The 18,190-nt window shown below is 45.0% G+C and overlaps 1 protein-coding gene across 1 annotated transcript in view; it reads right to left on the bottom strand.

Moving 5' to 3' along the window:
* Positions 1 to 18,190, bottom strand: part of WDR97 (WD repeat domain 97) — an 850,927-nt gene that overhangs the window by 809,397 nt on the left and 23,340 nt on the right. Inside the window, exons 3-5 of the mRNA XM_073556560.1 lie at positions 17,222 to 17,837; positions 11,365 to 11,513; positions 10,577 to 10,813 (exon numbers count right to left, since the gene is read on the bottom strand). Of these exons, the coding sequence (XP_073412661.1) occupies positions 10,577 to 10,813; positions 11,365 to 11,513; positions 17,222 to 17,837 (1,002 nt within the window). The remainder of the gene's footprint in view (positions 1 to 10,576; positions 10,814 to 11,364; positions 11,514 to 17,221; positions 17,838 to 18,190) is intronic.

The raw sequence follows: 18,190 nt of genomic DNA, 5'->3' as shown, positions 1-18,190 counted from the left end.
AATGACAGTCTTACCCAGACTATTATACTTACTGCAGGTCATCCCTGTACATATCCTCCTCTATCTCTATCCTCTTTGTACACTGCCCCTATTGGTCTATCAATCAGTAGATTTGGTTTCCAGTACCATCTCTATGCTGACGACACCCAATTATACGCTTCTTCTCCTGACATCACGCCAGCCTTTCTAGAAAACACCGGCGATTGTCTAAACGCTGTGTCTAACATCATGTCCTCACTATATCTGAAACTGAACCTGTCAAAGACTGAACTCCTTGTATTTCCTCCCTCTACTAATGTACCTATACCCGACATTGCCGTTTCTGTGTGTGGTTCCACTATTACTCCCCAGCAACATGCCCGCTGTCTTGAGGTCATACTTGACTCCGAGCTTTCCTTTGCCCCCCACATTCGATGACTGGCTCGCTCTTGTCATCTGCACCTCAAAAACATTTCTAGAATTCTTACTTTTGATTCCGCAAAAACTCTTACTGTTTCTCTTATTCATTCTCGTCTGGACTATTGTAACTCTCTTCTAATCGGTCTCCCTCTTACCAAACTATCCCCTCTCCAATTTGTCTTGAATGCTGCAGCCAGGATCATATTCCTCACCAATCGTTACACCGATGCCTCTACCTTGTGCCAGTCATTACACTGGCTACCCATCCACTCCAGAATTCAGTATAAACTTATTACCCTCACCCACAAAGCCCTCCATGGCTCAGCACCACCCTACATCTCCTCCCTTGTTTCAGTATACCACCCTACCCGCGCCCTCCGTTCTGCTGATGACCTGAGGTTAGCATCCTCAATAATCAGAACCTCCCACTCCCGTCTACAACTCTTTACATGTGCTGCGGCAATTCTTTGGAATGCACTTCCCAGGTCAATACGATTAGTCCCCAATCCCCACAATTTTAAGCGTGCCCTGAAAACGCATTTATTCAGACTGGCCTATCGCCTCAACACATTAACCTAATCTATCCCTGTGAGGCACAGTCAAAAGTTTTACCATAACCAGGTTCCCCGCATCATGTTCCCACATGCTTTATGCATCCATTAGCCCTCTGTGTCTGTACTGTTACACACTTAACATTATGGCTGGTCCATACAATCAGGGCAATTGTTATCACCCACCTTTCGTGTCTCCCTCTTTCCTCATAGACTGTAAGCTTGTGAGCAGGGCCCTCACTCCTCTTGGTATCTGTTATGGTCTATGTGATTATTGTTATGCTGTAATGTCTATTGTCTGTACAAATCCCCTCTGAAATGTAAAGTGCTGCGGAATATGGCGGCGCTATAGAAATAACAATTATTATTATTATCTGGAGCAAAATTCAACACAAAGTTGGTCAATTTGCTAGGTTGACAGGACGTGCAAGGTTCTGGAGAAATGTTCTGGTTTGTCCAAAAGATGCTGGGGGCGTAGGTCTATCTGACTGTCACCGATATTATCTAGCGTCTGCGATGAGAGGATTCTCGATTTACTACACTATTTTAAATCAAAGCTCTGCGTCTGCATAGCACATGACATTTGCTCTGTACCAGTTGTCACCTTGCCTTGGACCTGGACCTCTTTACCGAGGAAGAATATTTCTGTATCATATAGCATCATGAAAATGCTCAAAATAATGCATACTCCATGGGTAAGCGGTATTCTGATTGACCCCTGTGCACCAATGATGCCAAGAACTGAGACTACGCAGTTCATACTAAAAGAAAACCCTGCTACGTGTTCCAGGTGGCCCCAAAGGGCGTGTTGTTGCCAACCTCTATTATTTTAGAGGGTCATGCTCTAAAGATCCGCCACAATTATGAATATGCTCAACTTTGGCACTTTTTATCCTCCCTTGACGTATGGAATTTGCACGATCTCTGTCCCCTTTGAAAGGATGTACTCCTCTGGTCCTCTGCATACCATCTCAAATATCTATAAATTACTGGTAAGATCAGATCTGGAGTCACTTCCATCTTTCTGTAGGACCTTCAGAGAACATTTACAAGAGAACAATGGAACAAATGTTTTCACTTGTCTCACTAATCCCAGGGAACAAGCTATAAAATTGCCTCAAGATGATCCTGAGTCCCTCTGCCCTGCACAAATGATTCCCAGATGTTTTGGCGTTGCAGGGCACACAAGGGTGCAATGTCTCACATCTGGTGGTCAGGTCCGGTTTTGGCGGTCTTTTGGAAGGGAGTCCTCAGAGCCACTCAGGAGATGACAGAGATAACCGTCCCCAATTGTCCTGAAGCTGCCTTGTTCTATGACGGTAATATAGAATCAGGAAGGGAAAGCAAAACAGCAGTAGAGCTACATTTAGGTGACAAAAGGGTGAAATTGGACATACCAGTATTGTAAGCACAAACTCAAACCTGACACCTTTGCTCCTGAATTCTGAGCTTCAAGGGGGTTAGAAAACGGTTTGCAGATAGGAGAGGATATTTCCGATTGTGTGTATAGGGAGACACCGGATATCTGAGATGCCACTGTTTGCCCATCGTCCACTCACAAACAGCATCTAGTAAAAGGGCCAATTTGGGTCATCCTGGAAGTATGAGTCTACGGTCAGGACTATAAAACGCTGGACGGCACAGAGAAATGTTCACATGTGAGGCGGCCCAAGAGGCTGATGAGATCCATAATTCCCTTCTCCTTCCCTCAAGGAAACTGGAAGATAACGGCAGACGGAAACATTCAGATAACCCTGTCTCATATTTGTGTATTGCTTTATTTTTACCTTTTATAGATTGTAAGCATTGCATATTTTTACATTTAATCTTACAATCTTTAATAAGTTTGGCCCTTGTATGCGGTGAAAAGAATCTATAGCTCTTGAGAGAGCGCGTGACCTTCTGATTGTCCGTAAGAAGCATATTTTGGGGACTCGTCGTCACCCAGTGTGTTTGATGAGTGGTGGCAGCTTGCTAAGTATCAGGGTGTGCAGACTGTGTCAGGGTGTGATAGCCTAAAACAGAGGTTGAGGGCTGGATTGAGTGAGAGGAGATAAATTAACCCCTACAGCCGCACCCCACGTCATGTGCTGAGAAGTAAGTGACAAAGAATGGTTTGCAGAGATAGCCACAGTTCATGGAGAGAATGATAGCGCAACACAAGCTGAAATGACTGCAACTGCTGCCAAATGGCGCCACTGGGAAACCACTGGGAATCCTCTCCGTCTTCATTTAGGTCACGTAACCGAGACTAAGCTTGCCTCCATACCCCGATAATCTATATAAACCATACAACCTGTGACTGATGAGGGGACATCACCCCCCACAGTGCTACATATATGCTTGTGGTCTAGTCTGGTTCTCATGGTCTGCCTCATGTCTATAGTCCCTAGCGTCTTTCTTTCCAACCTTTCTATCACACTCCTTATCTGTGCTAACTAATTACAAGCAACGTGTCCTTGGTTTCAGCTGTTGTGATATCTACCCTAATCAGTTACTTATCAGATTTTATATCACTTAAGGGGCCTTTACACATAGCGATATCGCTATGTGTGATACTTACCTCCGACCGGCTCCCCCGCTGTCTGTCGCTGATCGCGCAGCTCCATTTCTCGTCGGCTGCTTCCTGCTGGCGCCGACGAGCGACGCGTGGACGCGGACAGAGGACGTCAGGATCGCTGCGTCTGCAAGGTAAGTATCGTCCGCTGTATCGCTGCTGCCTCGCTGTGAGATCTGCCTGTGTGGCGGCTCACTAGCGACCACTTAGCGATGCACCAGCGATCCTGACCGGGTCATATCGTTGTCGGGATCGCTGGTGCATCGCTGTGAGATCTGCCTGTGTGGCAGCTCACTAGCGATCATTTAGCGATGCACCAGCGATCCTGACCGGGTCATATCGTTGTCGGGATCGCTGGTGCATCGCTGTGAGATCTGCCTGTGTGGCAGCTCACTAGCGATCATTTAGCGATGCACCAGCGATCCTGACCGGGTCATATCGTTGTCGGGATCGCTGGTGCATCGCTGTGAGATCTGCCTGTGTGGCAGCTCACTAGCGATCATTTAGCGATGCACCAGCGATCCTGACCGGGTCATATCGTTGTCAGGATCGCTGGTGCATCGCTGTGAGATCTGCCTGTGTGGCAGCTCACTAGCGATCATTTAGCAATGCACCAGCGATCCTGACCGGGTCATATCGTTGTCGGGATCGCTGGTGCAACGCTAAATGTAAAGGGGCCTTTACTGATTTCTGTTTGTACAGGGGGGGAAATAAGTATTTGACCCCTTGCTGATTTTGTAAGATTGCCCACTGTCAAAGACATGAACAGTCTATAATTTTAAAGGTAGGTTAATCTTAAAATTTAGAGCTAGAATATCAATAAATAAAATCCAGAAAATCACGGTTAGGGTTGGCGGAACGCACCAAATGAAATATAATAATCAGGTGCGTTCACAACCCGGGGTCCACCGTGCAGAGATGCAACTTGCAGCTAAGCAATGGCGGAACAAGATGGCGGCTGAACATCGAAAACACGCGGGTTAGATGTCACCCGGTGTGAACCGCGGTGGACTCTGTTACTTCACAGAGCTGCATCAACTACGTAATAGAACACTGTTCCCTGTTAAACGTCACAGGGCTTAGCTGATATAGCGTGAGTGAGGTCTCTAGGCTCAACCCCTAGGACGCGGGGATTCGAGTCTGACCAGACCCGCAATGCGCACGGTGTCACACAAGTGATGCCACTACTTGGCGCTGACACTAGGCACTGACACTGCCTCCTACCTACACTATCAGCCTAGGCACTGCCTGGCAGGGCTGAACAACTCATGCATACCAAGGGTAGGGGTTTCATAATGAGTCAGTCATACGTGCATACAACACACACACACCACATGGTCTATACTAGCACACGGCCGTGCGGCTGTGAGATCCTTTTATAGATCTCAGTCTGCCAGGACCTTGCTAGTGGATCAATCCGGGCTTGCTTGAGGACCTGAGCAGCTGACCACTGACCACCAATGAGAGGTCAGTAAGGTGAAACCTGGACTTAATCTCAGGAATGAATGCTTTCTGCTGTTTGCTGTTGATTGCTATAGCTGAACCTGGAGAGGCAGCAGCAATCAATCGCACACCACGGGTCTGAGCAATACATTGAGACCGACGTCTCCGCTGAGCAGGATCCGCTGCAGCTGAGAATGAATGGGAGACCACAGGAGAAGACGGCTTGGGATTCCTCCTGTGCAGAGGGAGAATGCCTAACATTACCCCCCCTCCTAGGGCCACCCCCCGCGAGCCTCGCTACGCTTAAATGCCGCAATCAGCTGAGGCGCACGAATGTGCTCAAGCGGCTCCCAGGTCCTATCTTCCAGACCATGACACTTCCAGTCAACCAAATAAAAATTTTTGCCGCGTACCACCTTGGAATCGACAATCACGTTCACCTCAAAATCGTCCGAAGACGTACCCAACGTCTCGGCAGATGACTCAGAAAACCGAGATATATAAACGGGTTTCAGGAGGGAAACGTAAAAGGCGTCCATGATACCAAGGCGGGGTGGAAGGGACATGCGACAGATCACAGGATTCACCTGCTCGAGGACCTTGAAAGGACCGAAGTAGCGAGGAGCAAATTTAGTGGTCTCAACACACAGCCTGATGTTACAGGCTGAGAGCCACACTAAATCACCAGGAGTGAAGATGAGAGCGGGGCGACAATGTGCATCGGCGGAGAACCTCATGCTCTCCTTAGACACCTGAATGACCTCCCGAGTGTGTCCCAAATGTCACGCGCTTCCACAGCCCAGTCCACCATTCTGGAGTCGGTAGATGAAACGGGCATGAGCACAAGAACGCGCGGATGCTGACCATAATTAAGGAGGAAAGGTGTCTGCCCAGTAGAGTCAACAACGGCATCATTAAGGGCGAGCTCTGCCCAAGGTAATAAGGATGTCCAGTCATCCTGGCTGGCCGAGACAAAATGCTGCAAGTACGTGACCAGAGTCTGATTGGCCTTCTCCACCAATCCGTTCGTCTCGGGATGGTATGCTGAAAAGAGATTGAGCTCAATGCTGAGTAGCCGACAAAGCTCTCTACAGAACGGAGAAGCGAACTGAGGACCCTGGTCGCTATCTATCTTGTCTGACATGCCGTGTAAGCGGAAGACGTGCTTAATGAAAAACACAGCCAAGGCCTGTGCCGATGGTACACACGGGAGGGGAACTAAGTGTACCATCTTGAAGAAAAGGTCGGTAACAACCCAGATGACCGTATTATTGCAGGACTTAGGCAAACCCACAATGAAGTCCATCCCGACCATCTCCCAGGGTCTATGTGCCACTGACCGCAGCTACAACAGGCCAATTTCTGGTACAGGAAACACATATGCCTGAACATAGTCCCTTACGTCGCACGCCATTCCCGACCACCAATATGACTTCGCCAGGAGCTCAGACATCCTTTTGACTCTGAAGTGTCTACCCACCCAGGAAGAGTAGGCCCAGGCGAGAACCTCCGGTCGCAAGTTAGGTGGTACCAGAGTCTTGCCCGAGGGTACAGACTCAAGGGACCTGGCATAAATTCTTCTCCCCGGTGAGGAAATGAAGGGTTAAATTAAATCAGGAGAAGAATAAAAATCATCTGGCCTGGCGAGAATTCAGGCGCTGCACCGTTTGTAAATATAGTAGTTTTTTGTCAGTGTACACCTGGAAAGGGTGCCGAGCCCCTTCCAGGAGACGTCGTCACTCGGAAAAAGCCAACTTCATGGCCATAACTCCCTATCCCCGATGGAGTAGTTGCAATCCACCAGTGAGAAGGTCTTAGAGTAAAAGAAACACGGATGTTTCTGACCTTAAGCATCCTTTTGGTAAAGGACTGCTCCTGCACCAACGGACATCCGCCTCTAGAATGAACGGTTTATCTACATCGGGGCAATGTAACACAGGAGCCCTGGCAAAGTGTGACTTCACGGACGTGAAAGCCTTAGAGACCTCTTATGACCACAACCTGGCAATGGCTCCTTTTTTGGTGAGAGCAACCAAAGGAGCTACCAAGGTAGAGTAGTGGGGGATGAATTGGCGATAATAGTTGATGAACCCCATGAAGCACTGCACCGCTTTAAGGGAATGAGGTTCTTGCCAGTTCATCACAGACTTCAGTTTGGCAGGATCCATAGCCAAGCCTTTGGATGAGATAATATAGCAAGGACTCCTGCTCAAACACGCACTTCTCTAACTTGGCGTAAAGAGAATTGGTGTGCAAGAGGTCGAAGACCTTGCAGACATCTTTTTGGTGGGTATCTATATCTGGCGAATAGATGAGGATATTGCCAAGATATACAACAACCGAGGTGGACAATATATCCCAAAAGAGATCATTAAGAAAGTCTTGGAAGATGGCCGGGGTGTTAGTAAGGCTAAACGGCATCACCAGATATTCACAGTGACCGTCTCTTGTATTAAACACATTCTTCCATAAGTCCCCTTCGCGAACGGGTATCAGATTATACGCGCCCCGCAGATCCAGCTTAGTAAATATCCTATCAAAGAGTTTCGAGATGAGGGGTAGAGGATATTTATTTTTTTATAGTGATGGCTTTGAGACCACGGTAGTCTGTACACGGACGTAATTCCCCACTCTTCTTCTGAACGAAGAAGAACCCAGGAGACACTGACTGCCTAATAAACCCCATCGCCAAATTCTCTTTAATATACTGGGACATAGCCTCCATCTCCAGGAGTGAAAGGGTGTAGACACGTCCCCGGGGAGGTTCCATACCAGGCAAGAGGTCTATAGGATAGTCATAGGGGCGATGAGGTGGCAGGGTCTCTGTTACCTTTTGGAGAACACGTCCGTGTATTGCCAATACTGTTTGGCTAGCGATGTTAAATCTGCGGGTTGCTGTTGATTGCTATAACTGAACCTGGAGAGGCAGCAGCAATCAATCGCACAGCACGGGTCTGAGCAATACACTGAGACCGACGTCTCTGCTGAGCAGGATCCGCTGAGACTGAATGGGAGACCGCAGGAGAAGACATGGCTTGGGATTCCTCCTGTGCTGAGGGAGAATCCCAGCGCCTAACAATCACATTGTATAAATGATATACATTTATTTGCATTTTGCAGTGAGAAATAAGTATATGATAACCTACCAACCATTAAGAGTTCTGGCTCCTACAGACCAGTCAGACACTCCTAATCAACTCGTTACCTGCATTAAAGACAGCTGTCTTATATAGTCACCTTTATAAAAGACTCCTGTCCACAGGCTCAATTAATCAGACTAACCTCTACAACATGGGCAAGACCAAAGAGCTTTATAAGGATGTCAGGGACTAGATCATAGACCTGCACAAAACTGTAATGCGCTACAAAACCATCAATAAGACGCTGGGTGAGAAGGAGACAACTATTGGTGCAATAGTAAGAAAATGGAAGAAATACAAAATGACTGTCAATCGACATCGATTTGGGGCACCATGCAAAATCTCACCTCATAGGGTATTCTTGATCATGAGGAAGGTAAAAGAAGGTGAGAGATCAACCTAACATTACATGGGGGAACTTGTTAATGATCTCAAGGCAGCTGGGACCACAGTCACCGAAAAAACCATTGGCAACACATGTCGCTGTAAAGGTTTAAAATCCTGCAGTGCCCGCAAGGTCCCCCTGCTCAAGAAGGCACATGTGCAGGCCCGTCTGAAGTTTGCCAATGAACACCTGGATGATTCTGAGTGATTGAGAGAAGGTGCTGTGGTCAGATAAGACAATAATTGAGCTGTTTGGCATTAACTCAATTCACCGTGTTTGGAGGAAGAGAACTGTTGCCTATGACCCAAAAAACACAGTCCCCACTGTCAAGCATGGAGGTGGAAACATTATGTTTTGGGGGTGTTTCTCTGCTAAGGGCATAGGACTACTTCACCGCATCAATGGGAGAATGGATGGAGCCTTGTACCGAAAAATCCTGAGTGACAATCTCCTTCCCTCTGCCAGGACATTAAAAATGAGTCATGGCTGGGTCTTCCGGCAAGACAATAACCCAAAACATACAGTCAAGGCAGCAAAGGAGTGACTCAAAAAGAAGCACATTAAGGTCATGGTGTGGCCTAGCCAGTCTCCAGACCTTAATCCCATAGAAACCTTATGGAGGGAGTGGAAGCTCCGAGTTGCCAAGCGACAGCCTCAAAATCTTAATGATTTAGAGATGATCTGCAAAGAGGAGTGGACCAAAATTCCTCCTGATATGTGCGCAAACCTCATCATCAACTAAAAAAAACGTCTGACTGCCGGGCTTGCCAACAATGGTTTTGCCACAAACTATTAAGTCTTGTTTACCAGAACGATCAAATACTTATTTCTCACTGCAAAATGCAAATACATTTATATAATTTATACAATATGATCTTCTGGATTTTATTTTTGAAATTCTAGCTCTCAATGTTAAAATTAACCTACTCTTAATATTATAGACTGTTCATGTGTTTGTCAGTAGGCAAACTTACAAAATCAGCAACGGATCAAATAATTATTTCCTACACTCTATATTATATATGTGATATGTTATCTATGTTAACCTCTTTAATCATAAAATTTTAAAAAATGAATTGGAAAAATAATAAAGTAATTAACAAGAGCCAGCATATGTTTGTAGCAAACAAGTCATGCCAGTCTAATCTATTTTCCTTTTGTGATGGAATCACTGACTTGGTGGATCAGGGAAATGTGGTAGATATAGTATCTCAACTTCAGCAAAACATTTCATCCTTATTGAAAAAATGACCAAGTATGGGATTGAAAAGCCTATGGTTTGGTGGATTCATAACTGGCTGAATGATCATACTCAAAGGGTGGCTCAGTGATCATACTCAAAAACTGGTAATAAATGGTTGCACATCCAACTAGAAAAGTGTTTCAAGTGGGGTAGCACAAGTCTCTGTCCTGGTCCTAGTCTTGTTCAACATTTTTCTAAATGATCTAGATAAGGGAACTGAAGATAAACTAATCAAATTTGCAGACGATGCAAAGCTAGGAGGTATAGCGAACACTACAGAAGAGAGAGAAAGGATTCAGAATGATCAACATAAGCTTGAACAATGGGCAGCGACTAAGAGAATAGTATTTAACAGGGAGAAATGCAAGATACTACATCTGGGCAAGAAAAACGAAAATTACATCTACATAATAGGATAATTACAACTAAGCAACAGCACGTGCAAAAAAGACTTGGGTATACTAATAGCTCACAGACTGTACATGAGTCAACAGTGTGATGCAGCAGCAATAAAGGCAAGCACCATTCTAGGATGTATTAAGAGAAGCAGAGTCTAGATCATGTGAAGTAAGTATCTCCCTTTGGTCCTCCTTGGTCAGGCCTCATCTGGAATACTGTGTACAGTTCTGGGCACCAAATTTTAAAAAGACATTGAAAAACTAGAGCAAATTCAGAGAAGAGTTACCAGTATGTCCTACGAGGAATCTGAGAATGTTTAGCTTGGAAAAAAAACAGAGAGGAGACTTAATAGCCGTCTACAAAATCTGAATGGATGTCACAGTGTAGTGGGATCATCATTCTAGGATTCTATATGCCAGTGTGAGTGAGCACTAATATGCAGACAAGAAGTCCTGTCACCTGTTATCTGGTCCTGATGGTCATGGCTGGACGAATGGTCGCTCCGTGTCCCGGTCTCCAGACAGTATTGCACAAGTGTGTAAGTTGCGCTAGAGTCGTCATCAAAGGCAACAAAGAGCTGAGAATGGAGGCAGCACATGCGCCCTACCGGTTGAGCGCAGTAGAAGCTCATGCACAGACCTAGGCTCTCCTTGCTGTATGGGTAGAGTCGCCAGACTTTCACCGTTAGATCTGACCCTATGAAGGAAGGCCAAAAAGTAGTTATTAATAAATCCATGAATCATTGTACAACATATAATATTGATGTCCAAGGAGAACTGTCATCTTGGGAGTAAATAAGGCAGTACACCCGGTATTACATCTGATATCAGTTTACGATGCGTGTTCATGGGTATCACAGCTGTCATTCACATGCCCTAGTGGAGGCCATGAAGCCAGACTGACAAGCACTGGAGCTATCCGCTACATTCATCCTCTCCTATCCCTTGGTTGATGGCTTTCTCCCCTGTATAAACTAGGCCATGTCAGCAAGGCCTCATATTCATGCTGTCTGTTCGGCGCTCAGCCTCACATTTTACTTCTGGGTGTGGATCAATACTTATACAATTATTGGTGATGTACCCAATAATCTACGTGTTCGTACTGCCAGGTTCAGAAACCAGACATCGGCACAGTCTCAGAGCAAATACCTAAGAACTAATCTACAAATCTCAGCAGGAATGAGCAGTCTCCTCCAGAATTGGAGTAATCAGCAATGCAACGTCAGGTGCGAGGTATGGGCCACTCACCAGCTGATATGATGTACTGGTTCTCTGGGATGGACATCAAACTAGTGACTCGGCCAGGACTATGAGCCTCGGTATCACACTGCAGTTGGTCTGAGTGCAAGTTATACACTAGGAGGCGGCCATCATCTGATCCAATTATACAGAAGAACCTGGAAGACAGAAGACGATTAATGAAGATGGTAAGAACAGTAGGTCCTACTGCTCCACCCACTGACAGTACTCAGTATGTAGAACAGGATCATCAGAAAATGGTGATTAGATCAGCAAGAGAAAGAATGGAAAGGAAGAATTTACAGAATAAGGATAAACCGGAAGGGAACCGCAGAGCAACAGCCTAACATGCAGCCATCCATCTTCACTGTCATAGAATGATGCCCATCAGTCTCCTAGATGAACTATGCCATCAGCTCCATCTTCTGATCATACCAGTCATGCAATTGTGACATTTAGTCTCTCTTTCCAGTTATTCATCATCCAATCGTTCCATCCTCTCATGCGATCATCTTAATCACCATCATCTCAATCATTTCATCTTAACATAGTCAACTGGTTAGTAGGGCTGAAAAGAGACACTTGTCCACCAAATTCAATTGAGAAATCATTTTCCTAAAACTGTCATGCCATCATCTCAATAATACCATCCTCTCAGTCATCCTATGATCCCAATCATTTTCCGAGATCAGTTATACCATCATCTCAGTCTTTCAATCATACTGGTCATGTCCTTAGTCTGTGTTTCCAATCCTTCCATCATCCAATCATTCCATGCTCTCAATCATCCAACATCTCATAAATGATCTGTCTTCTGATGACATCGATCAGGTCATAAAAACTGAACTCCTTGTGTTTCCTCCCTCCACTAACCTACCTATGCCCGACACTGCCATTTCCGTGTGTAGTGCTACCATTACTCCCCAGCAACAGGCCCGCTGTCTTGGGGTCATGCTTGATTCAGAGCTCGTAGTCACCCCCCACATCCGATCACTGGCTCGCTCTTGTTATCTGCACCTCAAAAAAGTTTCTACAATTCGACCGTTTCTTAACTTCTAATCTATAATAACTCTTAGGGTACCGTTACACTTATCGACGCACCAGCGATCCTGACAATGATACGACCTGGTAGGGATCACTGGTGTGTCGCTAAATGGTCGCTAGTGAGCTGCCAAACAGGCAGATTTACCCAACGACGCAGCAACGATCCAGCGATCTGTATAACGACCTCGGCGGTCGTTAGGACCTTGTCACACAGCAGCGATTCTGACGACTCCCGCCTGCGTCCATGATTTCTGAGTCGCTAACGAGGTCGCTCGTCGGTGTCAAACACAGCGATGCATGCTGGCCAGCAGGACACCAGCGATCAAAAAATGGCCCAGGACATTCGAGCATGATCAGCGACATCGCAGCTGGGGCCTGGTCGCTGCTAAGTGTCACATGTAACGAGATCGCTGGCGAGGTCGCTGTTGCGTCACAAAATTGGTGATGCTTCAGCAATCTCGCTATGTGAGACGGGGCCTTTAGTGTAGCTCTTATTCATTTTTGTCTGGACTAATGTAACTCTACTAATCGGTCTCCCTCTTACCAAACTCTCCCCTCTGCAATCTGTCTTAAATACGGCAGCCAGGATCATATTCCTCACCAACTGTTACAACGATGCCTCTACCTTGTGCCAGTCATTGCACAGGTTACCTATCCACTCCAGAATCCAGTACAAATTTATTACCCACACCGCCCTCCATGGCTCAGCACCACCCTACATCTCCTCCCTCGTCTCAGTCTACCACCCTACCCATGCCCTCCGTTTTACTAATGACCTCAGGTTAACATCCTCAATAATACGAATCTCCCATTCCCGTCTCCAAGACTTTTCAAGTGCTGCCCCGATTCTTTGGAATGCACTAACCAGGATAATATGATTAATCCCCAAAACCCCCAGTTTTAAGCATGCCCTAAAAACGCATTTCTTCAGACTGGTCTACCACCTCAATGCACTTATCTAACTATCCCTGTATTGCCCATTCAAAACTTTCTTCATAACCAGGACCCTTGTATCAAGTTCTCACATGCTTTATGCAGTTAATAGCCCACTGTGTCTGTACTTTTTCACACTCTGGTTGGTAACCGGCTCATGCAGCATTACATGAACACCCGATTTATTACATTATGGCTGGTCAGAACTATGAAAGCATAAATAATAAATATCTCAGCCACAGCGCTAGCGCTATAGTCTACTCAGCTGCAAAATATTAGGATAATACCACAAAATTACTCCAAATAAATAAATAATTAAAAGTTTTAATATTTGCGCTCAGAGATAGACTTTTAAATATACTAAACTCACTCCTCAAGTAGAAGTGGAAAACTAAGTAGCCAACCTAGATTGCAACCTTCAGTTAGCGATGAGGGTCAGGCACCGCCTACTTGACTCTTTGCAAAAAACTTCAAAAATTGGAAAAATAAAAGAGAATTTTTTTTTTTTTTTTTATAAATCAAATTATGCCACGTATGCAAAGTTCACCATAGGGCTAAGGAAAATAAAAATTGTCCATATAAAAAAAAGGAATCAGAAATACCTTGAGATTAGCTTCTTTGATCTGATGGTGCTTAGCAGTCCAGGTCCTGTGCATAGGAGGTTCCAATAAAACGACAACGATAATATTAATGAAGTCCAGAATAATGTCACCATGTGAGGAGAAGGGTTTGATGCTATAGGTTGCGGACGCTTGTCCCGGCCGGAGACAGGCGTCCTCTCTGCAGTGCGCCCTCCTGGGCTCAAGGCGGTAGCGGCGCACGCCGAGAAAAGCTAACAAGGTCCGCAGGACCTTGTGTGACGTCACAGTCACGTGATCACTCACGTGACTAGCTATGGAGAGCGGTGAAGCTCAAAAAACATCCGACGCGTTTCTGAATCAACGGATTCCTTCATCAGGGATACTCCATAGCGGATAGATAGCATTTATATACCCTTCACCTTCAGAGGTTCTAATTTAGACATTGAAAGCAAAAAGTTCGATTTCACTATTAAGCCCATTAGGCATCAGAGTGTCCATCATAAAAATCCATCTACTTTCTTCTTTTGACATCTGATGGATGAAGTTGCCTCTCCTCCAACTTCTATTAACCACTTTGATTCCTGTCACTAATGTGCCTCTTATAAGACCCCCATGATTAATTAAAAAATGATTGGAGAGGGGATGACCGCTGAATTTATTCTTAATATTCCTCAGATGTTCCGCTATCCTTATATACAATGGACGTATGGTCCGGCCAATATATAATTTGCCACAAGGGCAGGTTATTCCATATATGACCCCCTTAGTTTCACAGGTTATGAAGTCCTTAATTTTGACCTCCCGAAATTTATTTGAAATAGACAATTGCTTTCTAAGACCTAATTTTCTACAAGGTCCACATTTATTGCATGGAAAAAACCCTTTTGGGGGTGTGTGAACATGTACATGACTCGTCAACATAGGTTTAGGAATAGAGGGGGCTATTATATTACCGAGATTATTTGCTTTCCTAAAAACAAACCTAGGATAAACTGGTAACTTTTCACCGATCACTTTATCATTTTTTAATATATTCCAGTGTCGGTTAACAATCTTTCTAAGGATTTTACTGTTGGCATTATACTGTGTAATAATAGGAATATCTTCCATAATAGAACACTCGGTGTTTTTCTTTTGTTGTATCAGTAGATCCTCTCTCGGCATTTTCCTAACAGTCTCCTTGATTTCACCCAGGACAGCTGTCACCTTCCAAGCTGGCTTGTGAATGTACCTAAAAGCCAGCTCATTAGGGCGCATAGGAATTGCTGTAGAATACAAGATTTTGACAAGGAGGCGGTATTTCTGACTAATAAATTTGTCCGAAAGGGGTATGACATTAAGGTCCTGGGTGAAATCAAGGAGACTGTTAGGAAAATGCCGAGAGAGGATCTACTGATACAACAAAAGAAAAATACCGAGTGTTCTATTATGGAAGATATTCCTATTATTACACAGTACAATGCCAACAGCAAAATCCTTAGAAAGATTGTTAACCGACACTGGAATATATTAAAAAATGATAAAGTGATCGGTGAAAAGTTACCAGTTTATCCTAGGTTTGTTTTTAGGAAAGCAAATAATCTCGGTAATATAATAGCCCCTTCTATTCCTAAACCTATGTTGACGAGTCATGTACATGTTCACACACCCCCAAAAGGGTTTTTTCCATGCAATAAATGTGGACCTTGTAGAAAATTAGGTCTTAGAAAGCAATTGTCTATTTCAAATAAATTTCGGGAGGTCAAAATTAAGGACTTCATAACCTGTGAAACTAAGGGGGTCATATATGGAATAACCTGCCCTTGTGGCAAATTATATATTGGCCGGACCATACGTCCATTGTATATAAGGATAGCGGAACATCTGAGGAATATTAAGAATAAATTCAGCGGTCATCCCCTCTCCAATCATTTTTTAATTAATCATGGGGGTCTTATAAGAGGCACATTAGTGACAGGCATCAAAGTGGTTAATAGAAGTTGGAGGAGAGGCAACTTCATCCATCAGATGTCAAAAGAAGAAAGTAGATGGATTTTTATGATGGACACTCTGATGCCTAATGGGCTTAATAGTGAAATCGAACTTTTTGCTTTCAATGTCTAAATTAGAACCTCTGAAGGTGAAGGGTATATAAATGCTATCTATTCGCTATGGAGTATCCCTGATGAAGGAATCCGTTGATTCAGAAACGCGTCGGATGTTTTTGAGCTTCACCGCTCTCCATAGCTAGTCACGTGAGTGATCACGTGACTGTGACGTCACACAAGGTCCTGCGGACCTTGTTAGCTTTTCTCGGCGTGCGCCGCTACCGCCTTGAGCCCAGGAGGGCGCACTGCAGAGAGGACGCCTGTCTCCGGCCGGGACAAGCGTCCGCAACTTATAGCATCAAACCCTTCTCCTCACATGGTGACATTATTCTGGACTTCATTAATATTATCGTTGTCGTTTTATTGGAACCTCCTATGCACAGGACCTGGACTGCTAAGCACCATCAGATCAAAGAAGCTAATCTCAAGGTATTTCTGATTCCTTTTTTTTATATGGACAATTTTTATTTTCCTTAGCCCTATGGTGAACTTTGCATACGTGGCATAATTTGATTTATAAAAAAAAAAAAAAAATTCTCTTTTATTTTTCCAATTTTTGAAGTTTTTTGCAAAGAGTCAAGTAGGCGGTGCCTGACCCTCATCGCTAACTGAAGGTTGCAATCTAGGTTGGCTACTTAGTTTTCCACTTCTACTTGAGGAGTGAGTTTAGTATATTTAAAAGTCTATCTCTGAGCGCAAATATTAAAACTTTTAATTAAGAACTATGAAAGCAATTGTTATCTCCCCTACTTCCTCATAGATTCTAAGCTTGTGAGTAGGGCCCTCATTTCTCCTGTATCTGGTGATCGGGACCCTCATTCCTCTTGGTATCTGGTGATTTATGTGATTAATGTCTTTGATTGTCTGTATAAGTCCCCTCTAAAATGTAAAGTGCTGCGGAGTATGTTGGCGCTATCATTATAAAATTATGTCATTATAAAATCAGTCTGTCTTTCCAGTCATCCCAATCAATCACCCTTGTCATCCATCATCTCAGTCAATCACTGCATAATATGACTCCATCACCAATTAATATCAAACGTTCATGATCTCAACTGTTCCATCATCCCGAAATCTAATCATTCACCCCATTGTCTCAGTCATCCGACCAACCGTAAATGCCATCAGTCTGTTTCCAGTCATCCTATTGCTCCACATATTCTGGTCATTGGACGATTTTGGTGGCTCACATCTCATTAGTCCCAGAAACCTGAAATTTACCTGTGTCTTGCAATGTTGTCCTTGTTTTCTGAACCTTCTCGTTGCTGTGTACCTGCTGCTGGGCTGTCTGCTATATAAGAGAACAGGCAGAAGCAGCAGGAATTACTCTTTGAACCGCTGACCTTCATCCTGCTAACCACACGCATGGGATTGGTGAGGACACTGGCCTTCACTAGGTGTCCATCTTCAAGCAGTACACAGACCATCTCCTGGAGCGGACAGTATTCTGCGGACAGCAGTCGCTCCCCTCCATCCAGCATTGTTAGCAGCTGCCCAGTTGATGTACAGAGGAGCCGCACGGTATCATCAGCACAGACACACAGGGTTCTGGAGGGGGTGAGAGCTTCATTGACAATAATTGTGGTCACCGTAGTTCCCAGAAACCAGTGCAGTTTGCACAAGTGCTGGACCTGCCAGACTTGCAGTTCATTGTGACCATGGGTTACAATATAGTCCTCATTCCTGAAGAAAGCAACCAGTCCCAACACAGGACCTGACATTCGCTGCTCCTCCATCTGCTCCTGTGTGGTGAGGTCCCATGTGTGGAGAGAAGAGTCCTCAGACCCAGAGACCAGGACTGTCCCAGAAGAGATGAGTGACAACACGGTGACGGGACCTGTCAGTAAGGCAGGAGAAGATGGACACTAAGGAGTGGGGGTCATTATGCGACTGCACCACCAGGAGATTGTACCATAAGAAGCAACAAGAGACGAGAAGGCAAGTATAAGGGCAGAGTCAGACAGCCATAGAACTCGTGCGAGAATCGCATTGCACAGAACGGTCTGGCCCGGTACCTCTCCTGACCTGAGCAAGACAGCGTGATGCATTACTATGCTCAAGAGAGCTGACAGCCAGTATGAGTTTTACGATGCGATTCTCGCACTAGAAATACCGCCGTATGACTCTGCCCTCTGATGGAGAATCGCACGAGGACACGGTCTCAACACCTGGCATTGGGGCCAGGAAGCT

This window comes from Dendrobates tinctorius, unplaced genomic scaffold (genome assembly GCF_039654945.1).
Source record: "Dendrobates tinctorius isolate UK_male_01 unplaced genomic scaffold, ASM3965494v1 ptg000235l, whole genome shotgun sequence".
Lineage (NCBI taxonomy): Eukaryota > Metazoa > Chordata > Amphibia > Anura > Dendrobatidae > Dendrobates > Dendrobates tinctorius.
This window is presented reverse-complemented; position numbering and strand designations above follow the sequence as displayed.